This window comes from Temnothorax nylanderi, unplaced genomic scaffold (assembly GCF_030848795.1).
Source record: "Temnothorax nylanderi isolate EJ_2023f unplaced genomic scaffold, tnyl_v1.0 TNYL_tig0844_pilon, whole genome shotgun sequence".
Classification (NCBI taxonomy): Eukaryota; Metazoa; Arthropoda; class Insecta; order Hymenoptera; family Formicidae; genus Temnothorax; species Temnothorax nylanderi.
The window spans coordinates 1-22159 of record NW_027249906.1 but is presented as its reverse complement, the minus strand read 5'-3'; the positions used below and the strand labels follow the sequence as shown (position 1 = coordinate 22159).

The following is a 22159-nucleotide window of genomic DNA, read 5'->3' as shown; positions in this document are numbered from 1 at the left end:
GATATTTCGCGTGCAATGACGATATTGCACGATGTTTCGCGTTACGTACCTGAATTTCCAGTTAAAAGCGTACCGCGGGATTTCTACGGTAGAAAGGCGCAACGAGTGTCTTTTGTTACTCGCGGGAACAGAAGAAGGGCTTCACCAGAAGTGCGTCCACAGCGATTACCGTGAACAATTCCTACTACCGCGACATCATTGTTCTCGAGTGCTCCCGCGCGTTTTTTCGTGCAGGCACCGCCACGGCCGCGGCCGCGTCGGTTTCCGGGAGCTCTCGATGGCGGCGATCCGAGATGAGAAACCGTCCGCTTTCGCGGAAAAGGAAATCGCGCGTCGACGCTGATAATGCTCGCGGCTCGGAATTAGGATCTGAGGACTTTCTAACCGGTAATCCTGAGAACCGTCAGACTGGCTGACTATCATGATAATCGCGTCGGAATATAGACGACATTAAGTCATATATCATGTATTAACATGATATATGTATAATATAAGTTATCTTTTCCAGCATACGGAGGGTTCTCAAGAGCATTTGACATTCACATATACGCAAAGAATATAATAAAAAATTAAAAATTTATTAAAGGAGTATTTGATTACGGGGTATTAGACTACGGATTGGGATTGAGATTGGATTGAATCAGAGCAAAGTTCACTAAACTTGAGAGATCAGTTGTCTTTATTCTGAATAATTAAATTTCAATCCAATCTCAATCCTAATCCGTAGTCTGATACGGGCAATAATATATTACATGTTATATCATATATATTATAATTATATACATATATATTACTATACGTGATATATCAACTTTAATTATATTGCTGTATCTTAGTGGTAAAGAATCGTATCCTAAATAGTTTTTCAAAATTAGAGTTAATACTTTTTCTAATATACCAGAAATTTAAATTGTATAATGGTAAAGGATCTTATGTCCATTATTACTAGTTCCTAAGATATAATGTTCAGAAAAAAATTGTATTAAGAATTTTCATAGAAATAATAATGAACTTTAAATCTTGTTTTCTCTAAATTTCTAATAATGAAGATACGATTCTTTACCTCTAAGGTACAGATTTATAGACTTATATTTTTTGCATTCATAAATATATTACATCTACAATATGCCATTATTATTTGAGACGTAATAAACGAGATGTTTTAAAGATAAATTTGAGTCTCAAGGAAGTTACATAAATGATATGTATTTTAATCAGCTCTATAAATTAAAAAAAAATGAATAATAAAAAATAACTTTCTCGCACGCACGCACTAAAAAAATGATATCGCCCATACTTATGTAAAAAAAAACTGCGTCTACTACTTTTATACTTATATTATGAAGAACTGTCGACTAGCTGCGCTAATAAAATTAAGTCGTGTACGCGGTAGAACAATGATTACGTATCTCAGATTATGAAGAGCATGGACTCTCCATATCTTCTTTACGCTAATGACCATCTGCATCAGCCAGAATTAATTGCCGACCCGGTCGTTATCTCAACATCTTGTTTACTTGCTAATTGCGGGAGTTAGCCGGCATCATTATTTATAGATACCGGTACCGATTGCTCGTGAGTTCTCCTAGTATATCTCCACCGTAAGAAGCTCAACTTTAAGTTCGCTGAAAATCACTGAAACTCTCGCTTGCACCTCGCTTCGCTCGACGGATTTACTTTTTGCAACGTCTCGTCCGTAACAGATAAATAACGCGGCAATGGAGAACACTACTACGATTAGCGGAAGCTCCCCGGGCGAAAAATATATTGAAAAAAATCACGCAGTTTCACGGAGAAGTATAATTCAAGATTAACGCGCAAGGATGACGTGTAACGGACATAAATCTTAGATCACCGTACGAGAGGCGATCTTTTTCGCACCGTGAGAAGATTCTCCGTTCGAATAAACCTAAGCATAACCATAAGCAAGATGCGCGGTTAAATGCACTCTCGTTTATTATTAAAAGACTATTATTAGAAGACGAGACTACATAAATAACTTATATACTCTCTAAATCTCATAGAGTGGTTTCGCCACTGATATATTATATTAGAGTGATTGCGATAGTAACTCCAAAAGAGAGGGTTGTCACTCTAATTTGAGTAAATGGCACTCATAAAATAGAAGTGAATTTTTCACTCAAACTTTTAGAGCTACTATTCTATCAGAGTGATACGATCTTACTCTAAAGTTATAGCAAATTACGAGTCACTAAAGATCGATTGATAAATGACTTTAACAGGGTGAAATTTTCCACTTATAATTTTAAAGTGACATAATTTACTCTTATAGACACTGATCTATTATACTCGAAAAAAGTGCCCTTTCACTCAAATGGAGTGCGATTTTACTCCAACTTATTAGCACAATTTTACTCTTTCTTAGAGTAGCGAATCACTCGAAGTACACAAGCTCAATTTTCACTTTTCGTTAAACTTGCATTTTACTCGTTTTGAGTGATATTTCACTCTTCGACTTTTCGAGAGTACTCTGTCAATTCTTGTATGCTTGACAAAGATAATTCACATTTTTTTGTCATATTTAGCCTTATTTGTTCAACATTTTTCGCGTTACAGTTGCGGAAAATGAGATTTGAATTGAGTTTATTAAATTAAATTTATAAATTTTATCTGTTATAACTTCTTCCTCTTTCTCAAATTGAAATGGACGCGTAACTGTGAGTATTTCGTGTCACCGCGAGCTAATTGACCGCCGCCGACACCTCGCGATCCCACCGAGTCGGCGACAGTAGTCTCTACGGTTTTAGAGATGTAATAGGATCGCGCTTGGCTATTACCACCGGACCACGTCGTCGCGTTATCCTGCCTAAGACACCGAAGCGCCATAAATCTTGGTCCGCGATAATCCCACGAGCGTACTCGAGTCAGGAGCGTCAGGACCGGCCGAGAGGCGAAAAGAAAGCGAAGAAAAAGCGTTTCATCTGCGAGAAGTGTCGCACCGGGAGACCGCGCGCGCTTATCTCATACGCCTTCGAAAACAAATGTTCGTGCATACACGAAGCCGCTTACGATACTGAATCTCAGTGCTGAGGGTTTAATGCGGCGAAACGGGCGGGTCGAGAAATTACCGAAGAACCTGGAAAACATCGTCCGGTTGTGCGCAGCAAATGGCCTTTAGATGAATCGGGGAAAAACGGAGGAAAGAAATAAGAAAAAGTGTGATAAACGGTATCCTCTGTGCAAAGGTCTTGCACGCTAGCTGGAAAACTATAAAGATAAAACTAGAATTTACAAAAATATCATTGTAAAAAGCGTAAAATATAAAAATAATGCTTCTTTTCAATTTTCATTATTAAACTTATGCCTTAAATAATTAATTATATCATTATTATTTTTCTATTCAAATGATAAATACTATTCTAAGTGGTATCACAATAGAAAATGTTCCAATGTCAAAATTTTCCATTCCAAACAAAAAAAAACTTTAATTCTTTCGATAATAAATATTATTTTTTAAAATAGAGAAGAAAAATTGATAGAATTGAAGAATATAAATTTCTTACCAATCCTTATTCGAGAGTGAAGAGAATCTTGATATTAAAAATAAGATTAACAGTCAAAGAACGAATGTACAATTATACCCTTATATACAAAAAAGATGCACAATTAAGGCACAGTCGTCGTTTCTCGCGGGAACGCAACGTCGCGCTTCGCTTATTCTTTTTCTTCTTCTTCTTAATGAAGAGTCGTCGATTTCCCGCGAATTCGTTCCACGTACCCGCAAGACAGAACTCGCGAGTCAAAGGCTTCGAGACCTTCGACCCCCTCGGGAGACCCGTATAGTCACGGTACACCGCGGTCCTTGATACATGGTCCTTGAAGGGGATACGCTGTCCCCCCTGGCGATGCAACGAGAGGTCGATGTTTCCCTCCCTCATCGAACGTATGTGTATACGTATACGCGCGCGCGTGCGTGCGTGCGTGCGTGTGTGTGTGTGTGTGTGTGTGTGTGTGTGTGTGTGTGTGTGCGTGTGTGTGTGTGTGTGTGTGTGTGTGTGTGTGTGTGTGTGTGTGTGTGTGTGTGTGTGTGTGTGTGTGTGTGTGTGTGCACGCGCGCGTACATGTGCTCTCGCGATGGAGGCAAACGCGATATAGGAGTATCGTGAGCATGGTGTGTCTCAAGTGTGGACGAGACAACGGACCACCAACCGGGCATCTCGGTACGACCGACGATGAACCGGATGCACCTATTCCCGCGGGAACGTCCGGCCGCCGTCGCCGCGACTTGCAGAACTCATCACGGTTCAAAGTTCAAAGATCTTGAGTTTTTCTTCTTCCTGACGTGCATGACACGGGAGATCGGCTCGTAACAATCAACCCAATGGCTTTCAACCAACGCTCGATCGTTAATGTCAAGGCATATCTGATAGTAAAAGTGCTTGACCAGGGAATTTCTTCCTTATGCGCAAAGCGCACGATACTCCAAGCAGATTCCGCGACACAAATCGCAAAAAAATAACGCGTTTTGAAAAAAGATAAGAAATAATTTCCTAATGTATGTACGATAATTATTGCTATTTAAAAGTCAAAGAGTGAAATATTACTCAAAACGAGTGAAATGCAAGTGTAACGAAAAGTGAAAATTGAGCCTGTGTACTTCGAATGATTCGCTCTAAGAAAGAGTAAAATTGCGCTCTATAAGTTGGAGTGAAATCGCACTCCATTTGAGTGAAAGGGCATTTTTTTCGAGTGCACAGATCAGTGTCCATAGAAAAAGTATGTCACTCTACAATTTTGAGTGGAAAATTTCACTCTGTTAGAGTCATTTATATCAGTCGATCTTTAGTGAATCGTGATTCACTATAGTTTTAGTGTGACATCATATCACTCCGATAGAGTAGCCGCTCGCGCTCTAAAAATTAGAATTAAAAATTCACTCCTACCTTAAAGTGCCCATTTACTCAAATTAGAGTGACTACCCTCTCTTTTGGAATGACTATCGCAATCACTCTAATATATTAGTGGCGAAACTGCTCTATGAAATTTAGAGAGTGTAAGTGTAAAATAAAAGTCTGTCACAGATCGGGAAATTAATGTATCTTCAGATTTTTATATTGCCTAATTGCAACATATTATATTGTTCACAAATCGCGTGAAGAACAAAACGCAAACGTGACAAGACGAATTAGAGCTCTAAAAAAGTAGGTATTCTCGTCAGCCATTTTTGAACCAAACATATGTGAAAACATAACCTTTTCAGGAATCTTTTCGTAAACGTCAATACGCTTTTCGGTCTCGTATTTTCTGCTTCCAAAATGACTAGCTGCGTTGCAATTAATTGCAGTAATAGAAGCGAAAAAGGGTTTCGACTTTTTCCAATTCCAACAAATGTGGCGCGACGAAAAAAAGTGGAAAACATAAATCTTTGCATGAACAGTGGATATCAAGTAAGTCAGGTTGTGTCTGTGAAGTACGTCCAACGCTGTAAAAGCAAAGCATTATTTGTGCCTCATTAAATTGAAAATTAATTGTTTTCCTTATTACAGGTACACTTTGAGGATTCACTGTTCGAAAGTAGACGTGTCGACGGTTGGAGGAAATTGAAGCCAAATGCGGTTCCTACGTTATTTCATGTTCCTAATCCACCTCCCAGGATTGATTCACCTCCAAGGAAGTCGCTATAAATTCTTGAATATATGCAACATATTTGATAGCATATCAATGGTTTTCAGAAGCTACGAAATGAAGTTACTGCCACGTATGAACCCTTTGAAACTGCTTGTTACTCTGTAATAAATATTATAAATAGTCTATAAATATGTATTGTATGAAATAAAGAATTGTTTTTAAAAACCAATTCCTCTGGAGATATTGTGAGCATGAGTTTTTATTAATCAATGTACATTATTATTATTATGCAGTTACAGTGTTATTTTTGGAGTAACAATCTTTTGGAAAATGAAATTCATTTCATACAGTTCAAAATTATTTTATTTGATACATTTTGTACAAAGTATAATTAAATAAATTATTTGACATTGTACTATTGCAAATATTCAGCAACTTTTGGATAATAAAAGAACATTTTAAAAATATGATGTAACCGTTTCAGCTGACTCTTCAGGTAGAGATTTTCGGCCAACAAGCTTTCAATTTTTTCATCTGTGTAATACTCTTGAAGCTTAGGGTCCTAAAATGAGTGCAAGGAAAGGTCTTTCGTTTACTAATTTAACACTCCATTTATCATCTTTAATATATTTCCTTCCTTATTATCCGAAAGTTGCTGAATATTTGCAACAGTACAATGTCAAATAATTTATCAAGAGACACGGTAGTGTCTCGTGCCAAGTACACGCGGAGCGAGACCGACCGTGACTCTTTTACGCGACGCGACGGGTTGCGAGTACCCGAGATGTTGAGATCTCGATAACGAGTGAACGGATCAAGTTCTAAGTAGGCTTGATCGATAGTTTGGGGTCGAAAAGGGGGGGGGTTTCTCTCATAATATTCCGCTACGTGCCCTACGAGCGGAGATATTGCGACGCAAAGTCCAAATGTGAAAATTTATTTTTAAGATACGTCGTTCAGATACGTCGACCGTTTCTCATCATGCCATGCCATCATTTCATTGGCTGGAGTCGCGTCACTTTCACTTTTTCGACGCTGGCGGCGCAGGTATCGCCAGTTTCGATATCGCGCGCGTATTTCGATCGATCTAGTAGGTAAATTAAATTAGGTCGATAGACTTATCGGTCAGGAGGAAGATTTCTATTTAGGTAAATTAGGTATATATATAATACATATTTAGTCAATTGCTTCATGTTTATCTGGAGAGATTTCGTATCCTTACATCGTATTACCACCGCTGCCGGAAAAGAAGGAACCCTACGCTTGGCAGAAAGTGCCGCTAGGGAATTTTTAAGTCGATTCTTATGAATCAAGCTTGAATTCGATGTCTAGGTATCCTAGGTTGCCGATGACGAGGTCCAGATAGTGCGCTTCATAGTTTTCGGTGTCCAGGTGTAATAATACGTTGAATTCGATGTCTACGTGTCCCAGGTTGCCGATGACGAGGTCCACATAGTGCGCTCCGTAGTATTCGGTGTTTACGTGTATTAATACTTTGAATTTGATGTCCACGTGTCCCAGGTTGCCGATTGCGGGATCCAGATAGTGCGTTTCATAGTTTTCGGTGTCCAGGTGTAATCGTACGTTGAATTCGATGTCTAGGTGTTCCAGGTTGCCGATGACGAGGTCCACATAGTGCGCTCCGTAGTTTTCGGTGTCTACGTGTATTAATACCTTGAATTCGATGTCCACGTGTCCCAGGTTGCCGATGACGGGATCCAGATAGTGCGCTTCATAGTTTTCGGTGTCCAGGTGTAATCGTACGTTGAATTCGATGTCTAGGTATCCCAGGTTGCCGATGACGAGGTCCACATAGTGCGCTTCGTAGTTTTCGGTGTCCAGGTGTAATAATACGTTGAATGCGATGTCTAGGTGTTCCAGGTTGCCGATGACGAGGTCCACATAGTGCGCTCCGTAGTTTTCGGTGTCTACGTGTATTAATACCTTGAATTCGATGTCCACGTGTCCCAGGTTGCCGATGACGGGATCCAGATAGTGCGCTCCGTAGTTTTCGGGGTCTACGTGTATTAATACCTTGAATTCGATGTCTAGGTGTCCCAGGTTGCCGATGACGAGGTCCACATAGTGCGCTCCGTAGTTTTCGGTGTCTACGTGTATTAATACCTTGAAATTGATGTCTAGGTGTCCCAGGTTGCTGATGACGAGGTCCAGATAGCGCGCTCCGTAGTTTTCGGTGTCTAGGTGTAATAATACCTCGAATTCGATGTCTACGTGTCTCAGGTTGCCGATGACGAGGTTCACATAGTGCGCTTTGTAGTTTTTGGTGTCTAGGTGTATTAATAACTTTAAATCTGAATGTAGGACACGTAGATATCGAATTCAAGGTATTAATACACGTAAACACCGAAAACTACGGAGCGCACTATGTGGACCTCGTCATCGGCAACGTGGGGCACCTAGACATCGAATTCAACGTATTATTACACCTGGACACCGAAAACTATGGAGCGCACTATGTGGACCTCGTTATCGGCAACCTGGGACACCTAGACATCAAATTCAAGCTTGATTCATAAGAATCGACTTAAAAATTCCCTAGCGGCAGAATTAAAATTATGTCATGACATAATAAAAATCCGCTGAATTAAAATTATGTCTAGACATAATAAAAATTGGACGAATAATAGTAACCTTTCGAAAGTAGAGGTTTTAAGCTTGAAATTTAAATTTTATTCATTTTTAACAAAGTTACCGCTGCTCGAGTTTTGCCTATTTTTTAAGATAAATTTAGTGTTCCTTCAATTTTTGTGAGAAATGTATAATTTACTTTTACTTAAATATTATTAATTTTTATGTATTTGTTGTTATTGCTAATTTTGTAAATAATTAAAAAATAAAAAATAAAAATGTTTTGCAGATCCTTGCTTAACACTACAAAATAGGTGATATCAGTACAAAATTACCTTTTTCAAAAAAGGTAAAAAAAGTGCCAAGTACACGCAATGTATTTTGTAAATTCAATCGAAAAATTATCTCACAAAATTGTCTCACAAAAATTGTCTCACAAAATTATTAAATTACAAAATTGTTATTTTATTCAATCCAAGTGATATCTACCTCGAAAAAACCTAAATAACAAGTGGTATCTATTTAAAAAAAAATACGTGAAATCATTTAATACTGCGCCAATTACAAAGAGAGAATATATATATATATATATATATATATATATACCTTAACAAAATTATTATTATATCACGAAATTGCGTTACCAAACTCAATCCAAGTGATATATACCTTAACAAAATTATATCACAAAATTGTTTTACCTAACTCAACCTAAGTGATATGTTATTTCAAAAAAATATATGAAATCTTTAAATTACGCCAACTACAAAGAGAATATATATATTGCTTTGAAAAATAATTGTAGTGCAACTACTCTTAAAAAATAAAACAAAATTGTGTTACCTAACTCAACCCAAGTGGTATGTATCTTTGTATTCCTGAGGATCTTTCTATCAACCCAAGTGGTAGTAGTTTTAATTCTCCTTGATAAAATTATAATATTACAAAGAATCATTTAATCATTTTAATCACAAAGAATTAAAGAGGTAACATTATAAAATAAAAATATTTAATTAAAATAAAATAAATAAATTTTTCTTGTAAAAAACTTGGCGCTGCTTTTTTAAGATTAATCTAGACAAACTTGCATAGGTGCATAAGCATATGCATAAAGAGATGGATTGGTCTATTTCCTTTTGCACATATATATGAACCAATCAATTTCTTACGCTTATGTTTATGCGCGATGCAAATTTGTCTGGATAGACTTTAAAAAAGCAGCGCCAAGTTTTTTACAAGAAAAATTTATTTATTTTATTTTAATTAAATATTTTTATTTTATAATGTTACCTCTTTAATTCTTTGTGATTAAAATGATTAAATGATTCTTTGTAATATTATAATTTTATCAAGGAGAATTAAAACTACTACCACTTGGGTTGATAGAAAGATCCTCAGGAATACAAAGATACATACCACTTGGGTTGAGTTAGGTAACACAATTTTGTTTTATTTTTTAAGAGTAGTTGCACTACAATTATTTTTCAAAGCAATATATATATTCTCTTTGTAGTTGGCGTAATTTAAAGATTTCATATATTTTTTTGAAATAACATATCACTTAGGTTGAGTTAGGTAAAACAATTTTGTGATATAATTTTGTTAAGGTATATATATATATATATATATATATATATATATATATATATTCTCTCTTTGTAATTGGCGCAGTATTAAATGATTTCACGTATTTTTTTTTTAATAGATACCACTTGTTATTTAGGTTTTTTCGAGGTAGATATCACTTGGATTGAATAAAATAACAATTTTGTAATTTAATAATTTTGTGAGACAATTTTTGTGAGACAATTTTGTGAGACAATTTTTGTGAGACAATTTTGTGAGATTTAATTATACTTTGTACAAACTGTATCAAATAAAATAATTTTAAACTGTATGAAATGAATTTCATTTTCCAAAAGATTGTTACTCCAAAAATAACACTGTAACTGCATAATAATAATAATGTACATTGATTAATAAAAACTCATGCTCACAATATCTCCAGAGAAATTGGTTTTTAAAAACAATTCTTTATTTCATACAATACATATTTATAGACTATTTATAATATTTATTACAGAGTAACAAGCAGTTTCAAAGGGTTCATACGTGGCAGTAACTTCATTTCGTAGCTTCTGAAAACCATTGATATGCTATCAAATATGTTTCATATATTCAAGAATTTATAGCGACTTCCTTGGAGGTAAATCAATCCTGAAAGGTGGATTAGGAACATGAAATAACGTAGGAACCGCATTTGGCTTCAATTTCCTCCAACCGTCGACACGTCTACTTTCGAACTGTGAATCCTCAAAGTGTACCTGTAATAAGGAAAACAATTAATTTTCAATTTAATGAGGCACAAATAATGCTTTGCTTTTACAGCGTTGGACGTACTTCACAGACACAACCTGACTTGCTTGATATCCACTGTTCATGCAAAGATTTATGTTTTCCACTTTTTTCGTCGCGCCACATTTGTTGGAATTGGAAAAAGTCGAAACCCTTTTTCGCTTCTATTACTGCAATTAATTGCAACGCAGCCAGTCATTTTGGAAGCAGAAAATACGAGACCGAAAAGCGTATTGACTTTTACGAAAAGGTTCCTTGAAAGGTTATGTTTTCACATATGATTGGTTCAAAAATGGCGGACGAGAATACTCACATTTATAGAGCCTTAGACGAATCACGAGCGAATGACATCTTCGACGTCGATCGCGCAGAAACATCCGGCTCATAGTAGTCGTAGTTGATTCTCTGTACACATACGAGCCTCACTTTAGCTAGTAACACAGCGCGCTCGCGAGAGAGGCTTCATATCGGTCCTTGACGCGGACTACGGGAACCGGCATTGACCTTCCCGCGCGACAGCCGTCAAGAAGGGGGTCCGTGCCGTCTCCTCAAGGACCATCGTGGAGATCGCCGTCGTGTGCAGTACCGACGGTGGAAGCCCATTAAGGCCGAGACATCCCGTCCCGACCGTCGTCGCAAATCATAGGTTCAATGGAACGATAAATTTGTATTCATGCCGCGTGGGCGCCGAACCTCCCCCGCATAGTCCATCGCTCTCGTCTTTCGCGGATCGGTATCCACGCGCGTCGCCAACGTCGAAAAAAAGGGAAGCGAAGAGGGTAGCTCTTCGAGGGAGAGACGCAATGAAGGCCCGCGACCAAAAATGGTGCGCACACCTCGGAATCCGAATAATTGATAGCTGAGCCGCGTTGCTCGCCGGCACCTCTGCCGCGGATGCTGTCGAATGACGAGGAGTCGCGGAGAAGCGAACCGAGGAGCTAGAAACTAACACGAGCACGCGGGGTATACCTACGGACGGAAGGAGTTCGTCGTTTTACTTTCCTCTTCTCTCCGCGTATGAATAATTCTTGCATAACTCCTGTCTCATTAAAATCCCATTAATTCATGATCCTTAAAGTTACAAGAAAAGGGGTTGAAAATTGCCAAATTATTAATTTTTTTTACGATTTGACGATTAAACAGCGTTTCTTTATTATACATTAAATTAAATATTAAATATCATATCGGCGTAATATTTTATATTAATGTGAAAAAGAATTGTTGACGTCCTCAAGTTGCTGCGATCTGCTCCCCTGGCGTGCATGTGACACAACTTATTCAAGGTTCATTTATTCGCAGCATTTCCATGGACAATCATCTTTTATCTTGTAATTGCGGAAGGCTGACAATAATATACGTTGTGGAAATGTCGATATGGAAATTATTCGACTCACGTCGCAATAAAACTTTTCGACTTATCGCAGATTTTATAAATGCTCGCAGCGGGAAACAACGGGTTACGGTACACGGGTAACGGCGGAATTGTAATTGTCCACAAGCACGATTGTTTATAAATATTCATGTTCGAGGAATTATTTGCAACGTCGTCCTGTGGGACCTATGCCCTTCGTCGTTAGGTAAATTGCTTTGCTTGTTTGCACATGTGAGAAAATCAACTGTGTGCATAATGTATCCATTATATCAAGATGATAGCTGCTTTCCCCGAGCTATGCTTCAGAAAAGTAGTTAAACCCGCACCTTGGAGAATGCTGAAACTCGTTGTGTGTTACTTCTTTAATCCAAACAATTATACGATATAATAAATATATGTATATTTTACGTCTCTACGCAAAGTTAGATATTGCAGTATTTACCTACTGAATAAAAATTTCGATCAAATTTTTAACTAATATTTTAGGTTAATATAAATATTTGCAGTCGCGGATACGGAATTGATTAAAGATCTCTTATTAACCATAAAAACTATTCAAATGTTACATCTATAAGAATGTAAAATCACATTAAAAACACGGAAAATCTAAAATTAATTAAGTATATATGTTAATTGAAGTCGATTATTAATTTAAAATTATTACTACTTAGCATCAAACTATATGTATTACGCTGCCTTTCACAATTTACTCGTATCTCAAATAAGATTAGAATGGTGTACAATTATTAAGTCAAAATTACATGAAAGTTATTAATGACTTTATTAATAATTTATAAGAGATAAAGAAATAAAAGATTACTAAATATTTAATCGGATAATGTAAGAAAATGAGATAAGTTTAATAATACAACTTAATTATAAATTAATTACACAATAATATGAGAAAATGAAATATGTTTAGGGGAAATGGGGGTAGCCCCGGCCGGTGGGTAGCCTCGGCCATTGCAAAAAATTAAACTTTCCGTGTGTTTACTATCAGTGTTTTGTTCTTTCTGCACTCATTTGTGTCCCACTAGACACGTGCGGTTAGTTAACACTGATAGTAAACACACGGAAAGTTTAATTTTTTGCAATGGCCGATGCTACCCACCGGCCGGGGCTACCCACCTTTCCCCTAATTAAGGTCAGGGGTCGTAAACTAAACAGTGGCGTGCGAATTTAAACGTTAAATACAAACTAAACTCATAACTCAAGCTAAAGTATTAAATTTTGCCGTTAAAAAATAATTATTATGTCAGCAACTTTTAATTATATGTATATATGTATATATCTGTCATATTTCAGATGGCCAGTATAGAGGTGTCATTGTCGACGACACCGAGGCGGAAGAAAGGTGGCAGTATTTCTGGGGGCGTCCCGTCCCCCGCTGGTCACCGGAACAGAGATCATTACAAAGAGCTGGACGCTCTCCGAGTGGCTTTACGCGACAAAGAAAACATCATACAGACGTGAGTAATTGCTTGATTACATCCTTGAGATACGCGGCTGGGAGAGAGCCTCATTGATCACGACCCATTCCTTTATTATAATGATCGCGCGCAAAGGGATAACAAACGAGCGATGGGCAATGAGCGAACTTTATATTCTTTAGAAAAACGCAAGAACCGGATTTTCATAAATGAATACGATCGCGATCCAAAGTCCCTACTTAGCGATAGACTTCTCTGAATTAATTTGTCGGAGCAATTTCTTCGCTTTCGACGTTATAATATATGCATGAATGAATCGTCCCAAAGGAGAGCTAGGAAGATAAAAATATTACCCGCCATTAACATTCTTTTTAGCCCTTTTCTGCTGCTCGCTCTTTGCGAATATTTCCAACACCAATTCCATTCTTTTCCGAAGTAGTAGACTCCTCATTAGAGGAGCCTTTAATCTATTTATTAAAAGAAAAAAAGACTTATTAAAACATAATGCAGTGTGCAAGCGAAGTATCCTACTCTCTAAATCTCATAGAGTAGTTCCGCCACTATTATAATGTATTAAAGTGATTGCGATAGTCACTCCAAAAGAGAAGGTTGTCACTAATTATTGCCTCTAATTTGAATAAATGCGGGCACTCATATAGGAGTAAATTTTTCACTCAAATTTTTAGAGCGACTGCTCTACCGGAGTGATACGATCTCACTCTAAAGTTATAATGAATCACGATTCACTAAAGATTGACTGATAAATGACTCACAGAAATTTTCCATTCAAAATTATAAAGTGACATAATTCATTCTTATAGACACTGATCTACTGCACTCAAAAAGAGTGCTTTTTTACTCAAATAGAGTGCGATTTCACTCCAACTTATAGAGCGCAATTTTACTCTTTCTTAGAATAGCGAATCACTTGAAGTGCACAGCTAGGCTTAATTTTCACTTTTCTTTTACACTTGCATTTCAGTCGTTTTGAGTCATATTTCATTCTTTTAGAGAGTACGCAACATAAAATTATAAAAGGATCAAGAGACGGATGATTTTCTTTTTACGAGAGGTGATAATCTCAGATATTTCCAGCGAGAAAAAAATTAAGACAACTTCGGATCTCAATGTTGCGTTTCTGAGATCGAGGTCGCAGGTAGCGAAGGTGTTTTCCTCCCAATCACGACATTCGTGCCTCTCGCTATTTTTTCAGGCTCAAGGGCCAGCTCTGCAACACGCTGAGCAGCAGACTGGCATTACGCAACGGCGCGCCACCCTTGACCGAGGCCGACAGGAAAGCGGCCGAGGAGCGGCTTCAAAGGTTGCGACGGGACGCCGACAATAAGCGTCTGGCGATTAAGAACCTGAAGCTCGCGCTCGAGCGTCTCGATATCACGGAGTGAGTACGAGCAGATCCGCCGCGGGCTCATTCGGCCCCCGTTTATCATCAATCGCGATTACCGATACCTTACGAACGTCTGCCATAAACGCGGTAGTATGAAAGAATCTACATGCAAAGTCTATATAGGACAGTATAAACAAAAAGCTGAACTTGTCAACGTAATTATCGCGATATGCTTTAATGGGATATTATTGCACTGCACGTACAAGGCCGACGTATAATCACTTTATCTGATGCACAGCTGATAATTATCAAAATGGTCAGCATAGATTATGTTTAAGTGATCGATCTAAAGTGTGTTAATTTATTAAATTTATATCTTTAGTTACTAATTAGCCTAATTAATGTTAGTAAAGGTATTCTTAGATACCATTACGATAATTTAATAAAGATCGAAAAAAGAAGAAATTATAGGTAAATTGTTTCTTCTAATTATTGTTGTATCTTCTAATTATTTGTTGTTATGATATATCAGTATTTTTAATTTTTACAATACGATGAACCAAATTCGAAATTTATTCTACACTATAATAAATTAATCTTATTATCGAATAAAAGTATGATTTATGCACGAAATGCTTATGAAATAAGATCCTGTATTGGCATTGTACGAAATATATATAATTAAAGAAATCTGTAGTAAAGAGAAAGAAGTTTACTGAATGTTTTTTATTTGTAAAAACAAAATTAATTAAGCAAAAGAATAATTTTTCTAAGACTTTGTTTTTTTTGATATCCCAAATGAATATCTAACTTTCATCCAGAAGGTTCAATGGAAATTTTTTTTATTAAATATTGATTTACATTGGCGATGAGAACAATTGTTTTTGTTTTTAAATAAAAAGCTAATTTTTATAGTAAAAGATTGTCTAATGCAAGGAACAAAATGTTTATTAAAAAATGCACATTGAAAAACAGTTGTCGAAATTAGACTTCATCTATTCGCCAGTTTTGTGATGTAAAGGCGCTTTAAGGATGTATAGGTCGTACAGTCCCTGCTAAAAGTTAAACTTTCAATAAAAGAAGACTTTGCATGTATGTCAAACAACTCAAAATTTTTTATATGTTAGAAGGGATTACCTTTAACAGTTTGAGTATGATTTTTTGTTATTTAAATAATTAGTATTGTTTAAACAATTAAAAAAATTTTTTTGTGGCAAAAAATTTTAAAACTTAAAATACAATATCAATGATGTATGTTTTACACATAAAAAAAGTTTAAGAAATATCTTAATAGTTTATTTATATTTTATTTATATTTACAGCAAAGTGTCGATTCTCTATAAGGGATAATGTTAATTTTATCAACTTTAAACTTAAATAACTCTTAAATAACTTAAAAATTTTACAGAGTATTTTTAATTTAATTTAGAAACAATTTACAGCACTTTCTGAATATATTTGAAATACCTCCAATGCATCCTTAATTACAATAACTTTTAAACCAGTAAGAGAATTGTGCTGAAATTTTACACAGATACTTAGACGTAATAATAGAACAATTTATGAAATTTTTAGATTTTTGGTAATGCTTTGAGATGTCACCCATACATCCTTAAATATACGCAATGTTTATTTCAGCAACATCGATGTTCGAATACAGCAAGCGGAACTGGAGTACAGACTGGGCCGCGAGGAACTCGAGCTGCTGACTCTTCACGAGGAGAGCAGAGCCTTGCAAACCGCCCTGGAGCTGGCCGAAACTCAAGAAAAACAAAAGAACGATACAATATTCAGGTATACATTCTTTAATTTATTTCATTGCTTATACATAAATCTATTATTTAAAAAAGTAACTAATTGTGAGTGTATACACTTAAATCAAATACACTGTACAACTACCGCGATTTATCGCACATAAGTTTTTTTACTCAATTTAAAATCGAAATTCTTCCTCAAAAAAATTTCCTCCGGCAAAAATTTATCTGCAGCTTTCCATCTTTTTTACGGCAATGTTTCTTTGTCGTTTAATATGTTTGTAATTAAATTCCACAAATTAAGATTTTATTGGTCCGCAAATAAAATTTTTTGGCTCCGTTGTACGTTGTGCCTTTCGACGAGTCCTTAATTAAGTTCATCGTCCCGTTTGCAGCTGCATTTCCGGTTCGACGCAAGTCACGATCCACGCGATAGAAGTCAGCGCGGATCCGAAAAGTCCCCGTTTTGGAGCCGGGCCCAGGGACGACGCAATCGGCCTCTACGTCGACTGGGCCGTGGAAGAGTCTGGTCTTTGTAAGGGAGACAGGTTCGTATTGTCGTGCACCGCACGAAATTCGCGAGTCATCGAATAAACATCGCGCAGGTGCGCCCCGTCGACGATCGGACGGTGGTAGCGTTCTGACATATGAAATTCACCAATATTGTTCATTCGCCTCACGATATCCTCACATTTATCTACAATATTTGTCTCGTTCCGTTTGCTGCATCGGAAAGATCAGTGTGTACGATTTTAGCAATCTTGAACTTTAGAAGTTCTTTGACAAATATAAAAACGATTTTCCTCTCAGATACATTTAAATGTTTAATTAATTAATTTTAGATATTTTAGTTTTATAATTATAAGTTTCAGATTTTTTAATCCAGATTTTTAATTGTTTACCTGTTAGAATTTATTAAACGCGGGTTTAAATTAAAAGCCTCGAGGTACTAATTTTAATATTAAGAAAATCGATCTTTTTTCCTGTATTTAGAATCTTGAATGGAATCTTACATTTTAACAGAATGTAATTCTTATTGGTAATTATCAATTAGTTATATTTAACGTTGAGAATTAAAAAATAACAAAAAGGAGAATGTTTAATCGAATTTTTGCTAAAGAAAAATCAACTCAACATTGATTAAGAAGTACATTCCTAAAATTTGCCCAAATATTTTAGCAATCTGTGTCTCAATTTTTACGTAATATTAAATTACAGAATAAGACAATCTTAATAATTTCCTACAAAGTTTAGAACGCCAATATACAATTATTTTATGAAAATTTCCTAATAACATCATTAAATAGATGTATGAAGAATTCATTTTCCGACAAGGACATATCTCAAAGCATCTTTCAATAATTTACAAAGACATATATAAAATGAACGAAATTTTCTATTTCACTGAGATTGAGTTAAAAATAAAATGAACGACAAAATTCCAAGAAATAAATTGAATGTTGAAATTCTAAAAATTGCAAAGAGAATCGACGTTTAATCTTTAATTTGGAAAAATTATCTTTAGATTTTTGTAAATACGTCTTTGTTGGAAATACTTTAGTTTAAAATTACTTTAATTTAAGACTTATAAAGTCTTATAAAGTCAATCAAACATATTGACAGCACCAATAAAACTTTCTGCGCGCGGAACTATAAATCGCGAGTATCGACCGTTTTGTTTTACTGCTCTCGGAGATGTTACCATTATGTGGACGAGACATTCCTCCGCGTTTCTGTGAAACGAGACGATCGTGCACGTAACTGCCAGTAGAGTCGAGGTAAACCGTTCCATTTCGCGCGCTCTTTAATCATCGTCTGACAAAAACGGCAAAAGCCCTGTTTCTGTCGACGTAACGATTACGCCGCTCTCTCCTAGTTCACGCTTTGGAAACGATACGTCACTTCCCTAATGTGTGTGTGATACATGAAACTGTATAACACTCTCACGATTTGAAAGCGCCGAATTATTTGCAATCTAACGGAAAACAATTTATGATCTTGTCGCGTTGATATTTTCCATAGAAATCGCCGCTCGATCTGAATGAGAAAAAAGACTATTTCGAAAAAAATTGGAATCTAAAAAACTCTATTAATTCGAGCACAGCCCTGTTAGTTACGGAACGGGTAAAGGAAGAGTGTCGGGGGGTTCATGGTGTTTGTGCAACGACGGTATAGTACTACGACGTAACGTATAGCTATCGGGGAAGAACAATGCAGCAATCTTGACATTCGGTTCCCAACAGGTCGCTGTAGCGTGAAGCGGCACCGGAAGTTCGCCGTATGCCCTCGTTAATTGCACCCGCGATTTCACATGACCCCACCTTCTACCATTTTCCACCAGTATACCAACTCAAGAGAATTCACTACGACCGGCGGCGTTCCGGAGTTACCTATACGTCGGCCGCTCAAAAATCGTTCGTGGAAATTACCCATATAGCATAGAAAAGCTGTAGAATAATTTCATCAAAATATTGACAATGTTGCAAATTTGTTCCAAAACATTGCTGCATCATTGCTGCAAGATTGCAGTTAACGTTAAAACGTCTTTAGAAAGATTGCAATGAAACATTATAGCAATATTGCGATGCAACGTATTTGAAATAATGCAATGTTGCTGTATAAACCATCTACATACGTATATACAGACTGTATTCTGATATTCATTGCTAGTACTGAAAATCTATAATATATGTGACGTAAACTGTAGATTTTCAGTACACAGTTGGAAAATTTGTGTTAAATATAACAAATCACATGTCCCAAACGGTCCACTCAAATTTTTGTGTTAATTTAACATTAATATATGGATGTGTTAAATAGTAACACCGATACTATCTTAATATTTCAACAGAAATGTAATTTTCGTAAGATCGTAATTTGAAGTTAATTATGTGTACAATTAACATAACTTTTATGTCGAAGTAAGATTGTAAGATGAAATCAACACTCTTTTTCTGTAAATTTTTATTCCCACTTCTGTTATAGAGTAAAATCAACACTCTTTTTCTGTAAATTTTAACACATTTAATAAATAATACGTCCAAATTGTGTTACTTTTAATAACATATTTTTTAAATTATTTTAATAATTTTACATTTTAAATTTGTTAAATTCAATTAACATAGCAGGCATATGTAAAATCTACACATGTATGTGTTGATTAATTTATACAAAAATTTTAACAAGGACCTTTTTTAACAAAACTACAAAAATTTTCCAACAGTGTATATTGTAAAGTTATATATAAATATAACTTAACACACATAGTTTAACACTATTTTAAACATATAACCATTTCAAACTTCTATTTCTATGTGAATAATTATTTTTTCATTTACGTTTAGCAGAACAATTACCTATTGATCCACCGTCTTGTCAATGTTCGATGATATGCTAGATCTAAGATCAGCATTCATAATCTGATTTTACACTTAAGAGAACATCTTAAGTATAAGATTTAGTTAATGAAATGTAAATAGCTTAAGCTTAAGACGATCTTGAATACATAAGAACGGACTATTAATTATAATGAGCGTTGAACTTTTCAACGGTTCAAGGCACTTGATTTGGAAGAGCAGATTTTCGAGCGAATTGCACGCACATCCTCATGTTTAATCGCGTAATCTTTAAAGATAAATACAGTGGAATGTACAAATGCATGTAACATGAATATAATTGGCATTTGAACTTTGGATATTCGACATTAAATCTCCACATGATGTTAAAACACTTGAATAAATCGAAGCATATTCCTAATCAACGAAAAATTAATTTTTTTTTCCAGCAAAAGTCTGATCCTTTTTTTTAAACATTCTCTTCTTTTGTATCTTCTTAAAATTCTCGACGTTATAATGTCCTAATAATCGGCAACAATTAAATTCTATTGAAGCATAAAGTTCATACAATTATCTAAATATATAATAAGATCTTTTTGAATAATTGATCGAAACTTTTGGCTCAACGTGTTACTTCTCACGGAATAACTAAAGATAACATAATTTGTTCTGCGAGTATAATCATTTTCCAGTTCTCACGCACTGTTACTCGTTACGCGTCATTAAGCCCAGAACATAATTTCACTTTATAATTTGATCGCACAGAATGTAAAGTTAGTTATAATTAGATATCATGGTAATCGTTGGCTCGAGTTAAATTTTAGGACAGAATTATATATGCCATGTATTTATGTTATCTCCTAAATATTTAAATGTGTCACATATTTTATATATTAATGCAATGAGTATCATTTCTTTTTGTATTACACAACGCATAAAATTATAAATAGAATTCTATTTTAAATGTAATCTAAATTATAGATCGTTTAATTTAAAGTGATTTAAATAATCGGCAATTTATGACACAATTTGTGACATAATTCTTATCTATAACTTTATATGTCACATTTTGATATATTTGTATATTTTAATATAATATATAATATTTTAAATATTTCAATATTTAGATGTACCTTTGTTCTTCAAATGTCTTCCACGACACATTAAATTATAAATAATATTCCACCCTACTGTTAGATTCTGACAAAAATTATGGATCATCTAAATCGTCCGAATTTTAAAATAGGATGCGGTCGCAGTCACGTACGGCTCATCGGTCAACTTTTTCAGAATTTTGGAGGTAAACGGAAAACTAGTGGTAGGAGCGAGCAGGAATGACCTGGCACGTCTTCTGGCCGTCGCGCCCGACGCCGCGCAGATAGTGGTCCTTCGAAAAGGCGAGTCCCTCGCGGCATTGCGCACCCTGCGCTCCGATAATCTCAGGCTGACACACAGGATCGGTTATCTTGAGGAGCAGGTCAGAGATCTCTTGGCGCCGAGCAGGACCGAGGTCCCCACCGAGGATCCGCCGCCGAGTCGTCAGGAACATGTACAGGTAAACACTGGTGCTGAATTATGAATCGAGATTAATCAACGTGCCTTGTTTGTTTGGGAGAAGCATCCGCGTCGACGAGCGGAAATTCGTCGAACATTTAATCCCATATTTCAATCGATCTCAAAATTCTAATTTTATTATAAACATTTGTTATAAATCGTTATTTTAAAAATTAATATCTCAGAAGAGAGTGACTTCATAAAAACCGCATATATGCGAATACAAATAAATAATATCAAGTCATGTATCTACTGTAATGAACGAACAGCAGTATCAGGAAAACTGATATATCAAGGAAAATTCTTTTTATCTTCTATTGTACCTATACATAAAATGTATACAACAAATATATACTTATTATAGTCCAGTAACTTAGGATTTCACTTCGGAAAAATTCCAAGTGAGCTGAATTTTTGCATGCACTTTTATTTAGTCTTTATATTATAAATAACATATCAAAAGTCCCCATCATTTGATTGTACGTATAATATTTTACAGCGCGTAAAAGGTGTTAAAAATTGGTTTTTTGCTAATATCTAGGTTCCTATTGATTTTACGACTATAACGTCTATTTTGAAAAATAAAGACGAGAAAATTCTCTACAAAAAAGGTCTTAGGTAATTTTTTCGTACACGTAATCATTTTCGCTTAATCTGGCGTTGAAATTGCAAGCTAAGACAGTTATGGGTATTAAAGTAAGTACTTTATTTCACACACTTGTAATTCTTTTATACAAAATGACATAAAATTATGCTTTTTCTTCTTCTTCTTCTTTTTCTTCTACTTTTTCTTCGTTTTCATCTTTGTTTGAATAAATACATTGTTGAAGATAATC

The 22159-nt window shown here is 35.6% G+C and overlaps 2 protein-coding genes across 2 annotated transcripts in view; both read left to right on the top strand.

Moving 5' to 3' along the window:
* The window catches only part of LOC139785613 (uncharacterized), a gene marked incomplete at its 3' end in the record, with an annotated part of 36281 nt that extends 14957 nt beyond the window's left edge, over positions 1–21324 (top strand). Inside the window, exons 2-6 of the mRNA XM_071724790.1 lie at positions 13211–13374; positions 14549–14734; positions 16319–16474; positions 16830–16982; positions 21060–21324. Of these exons, the coding sequence (XP_071580891.1) occupies positions 13211–13374; positions 14549–14734; positions 16319–16474; positions 16830–16982; positions 21060–21324 (924 nt within the window). The remainder of the gene's footprint in view (positions 1–13210; positions 13375–14548; positions 14735–16318; positions 16475–16829; positions 16983–21059) is intronic.
* LOC139785615 (peroxynitrite isomerase THAP4-like) lies at positions 4724–5818 on the top strand. Its single transcript, XM_071724792.1, has 2 exons — positions 4724–5408; positions 5508–5818. The coding sequence occupies exons 1-2, from the start codon at positions 5277–5279 to the stop codon at positions 5643–5645; spliced, it is 270 nt and encodes an 89-aa protein (XP_071580893.1). The 5' UTR covers positions 4724–5276; the 3' UTR covers positions 5646–5818.
* Positions 21325–22159: the final 835 nt, after the last annotated feature.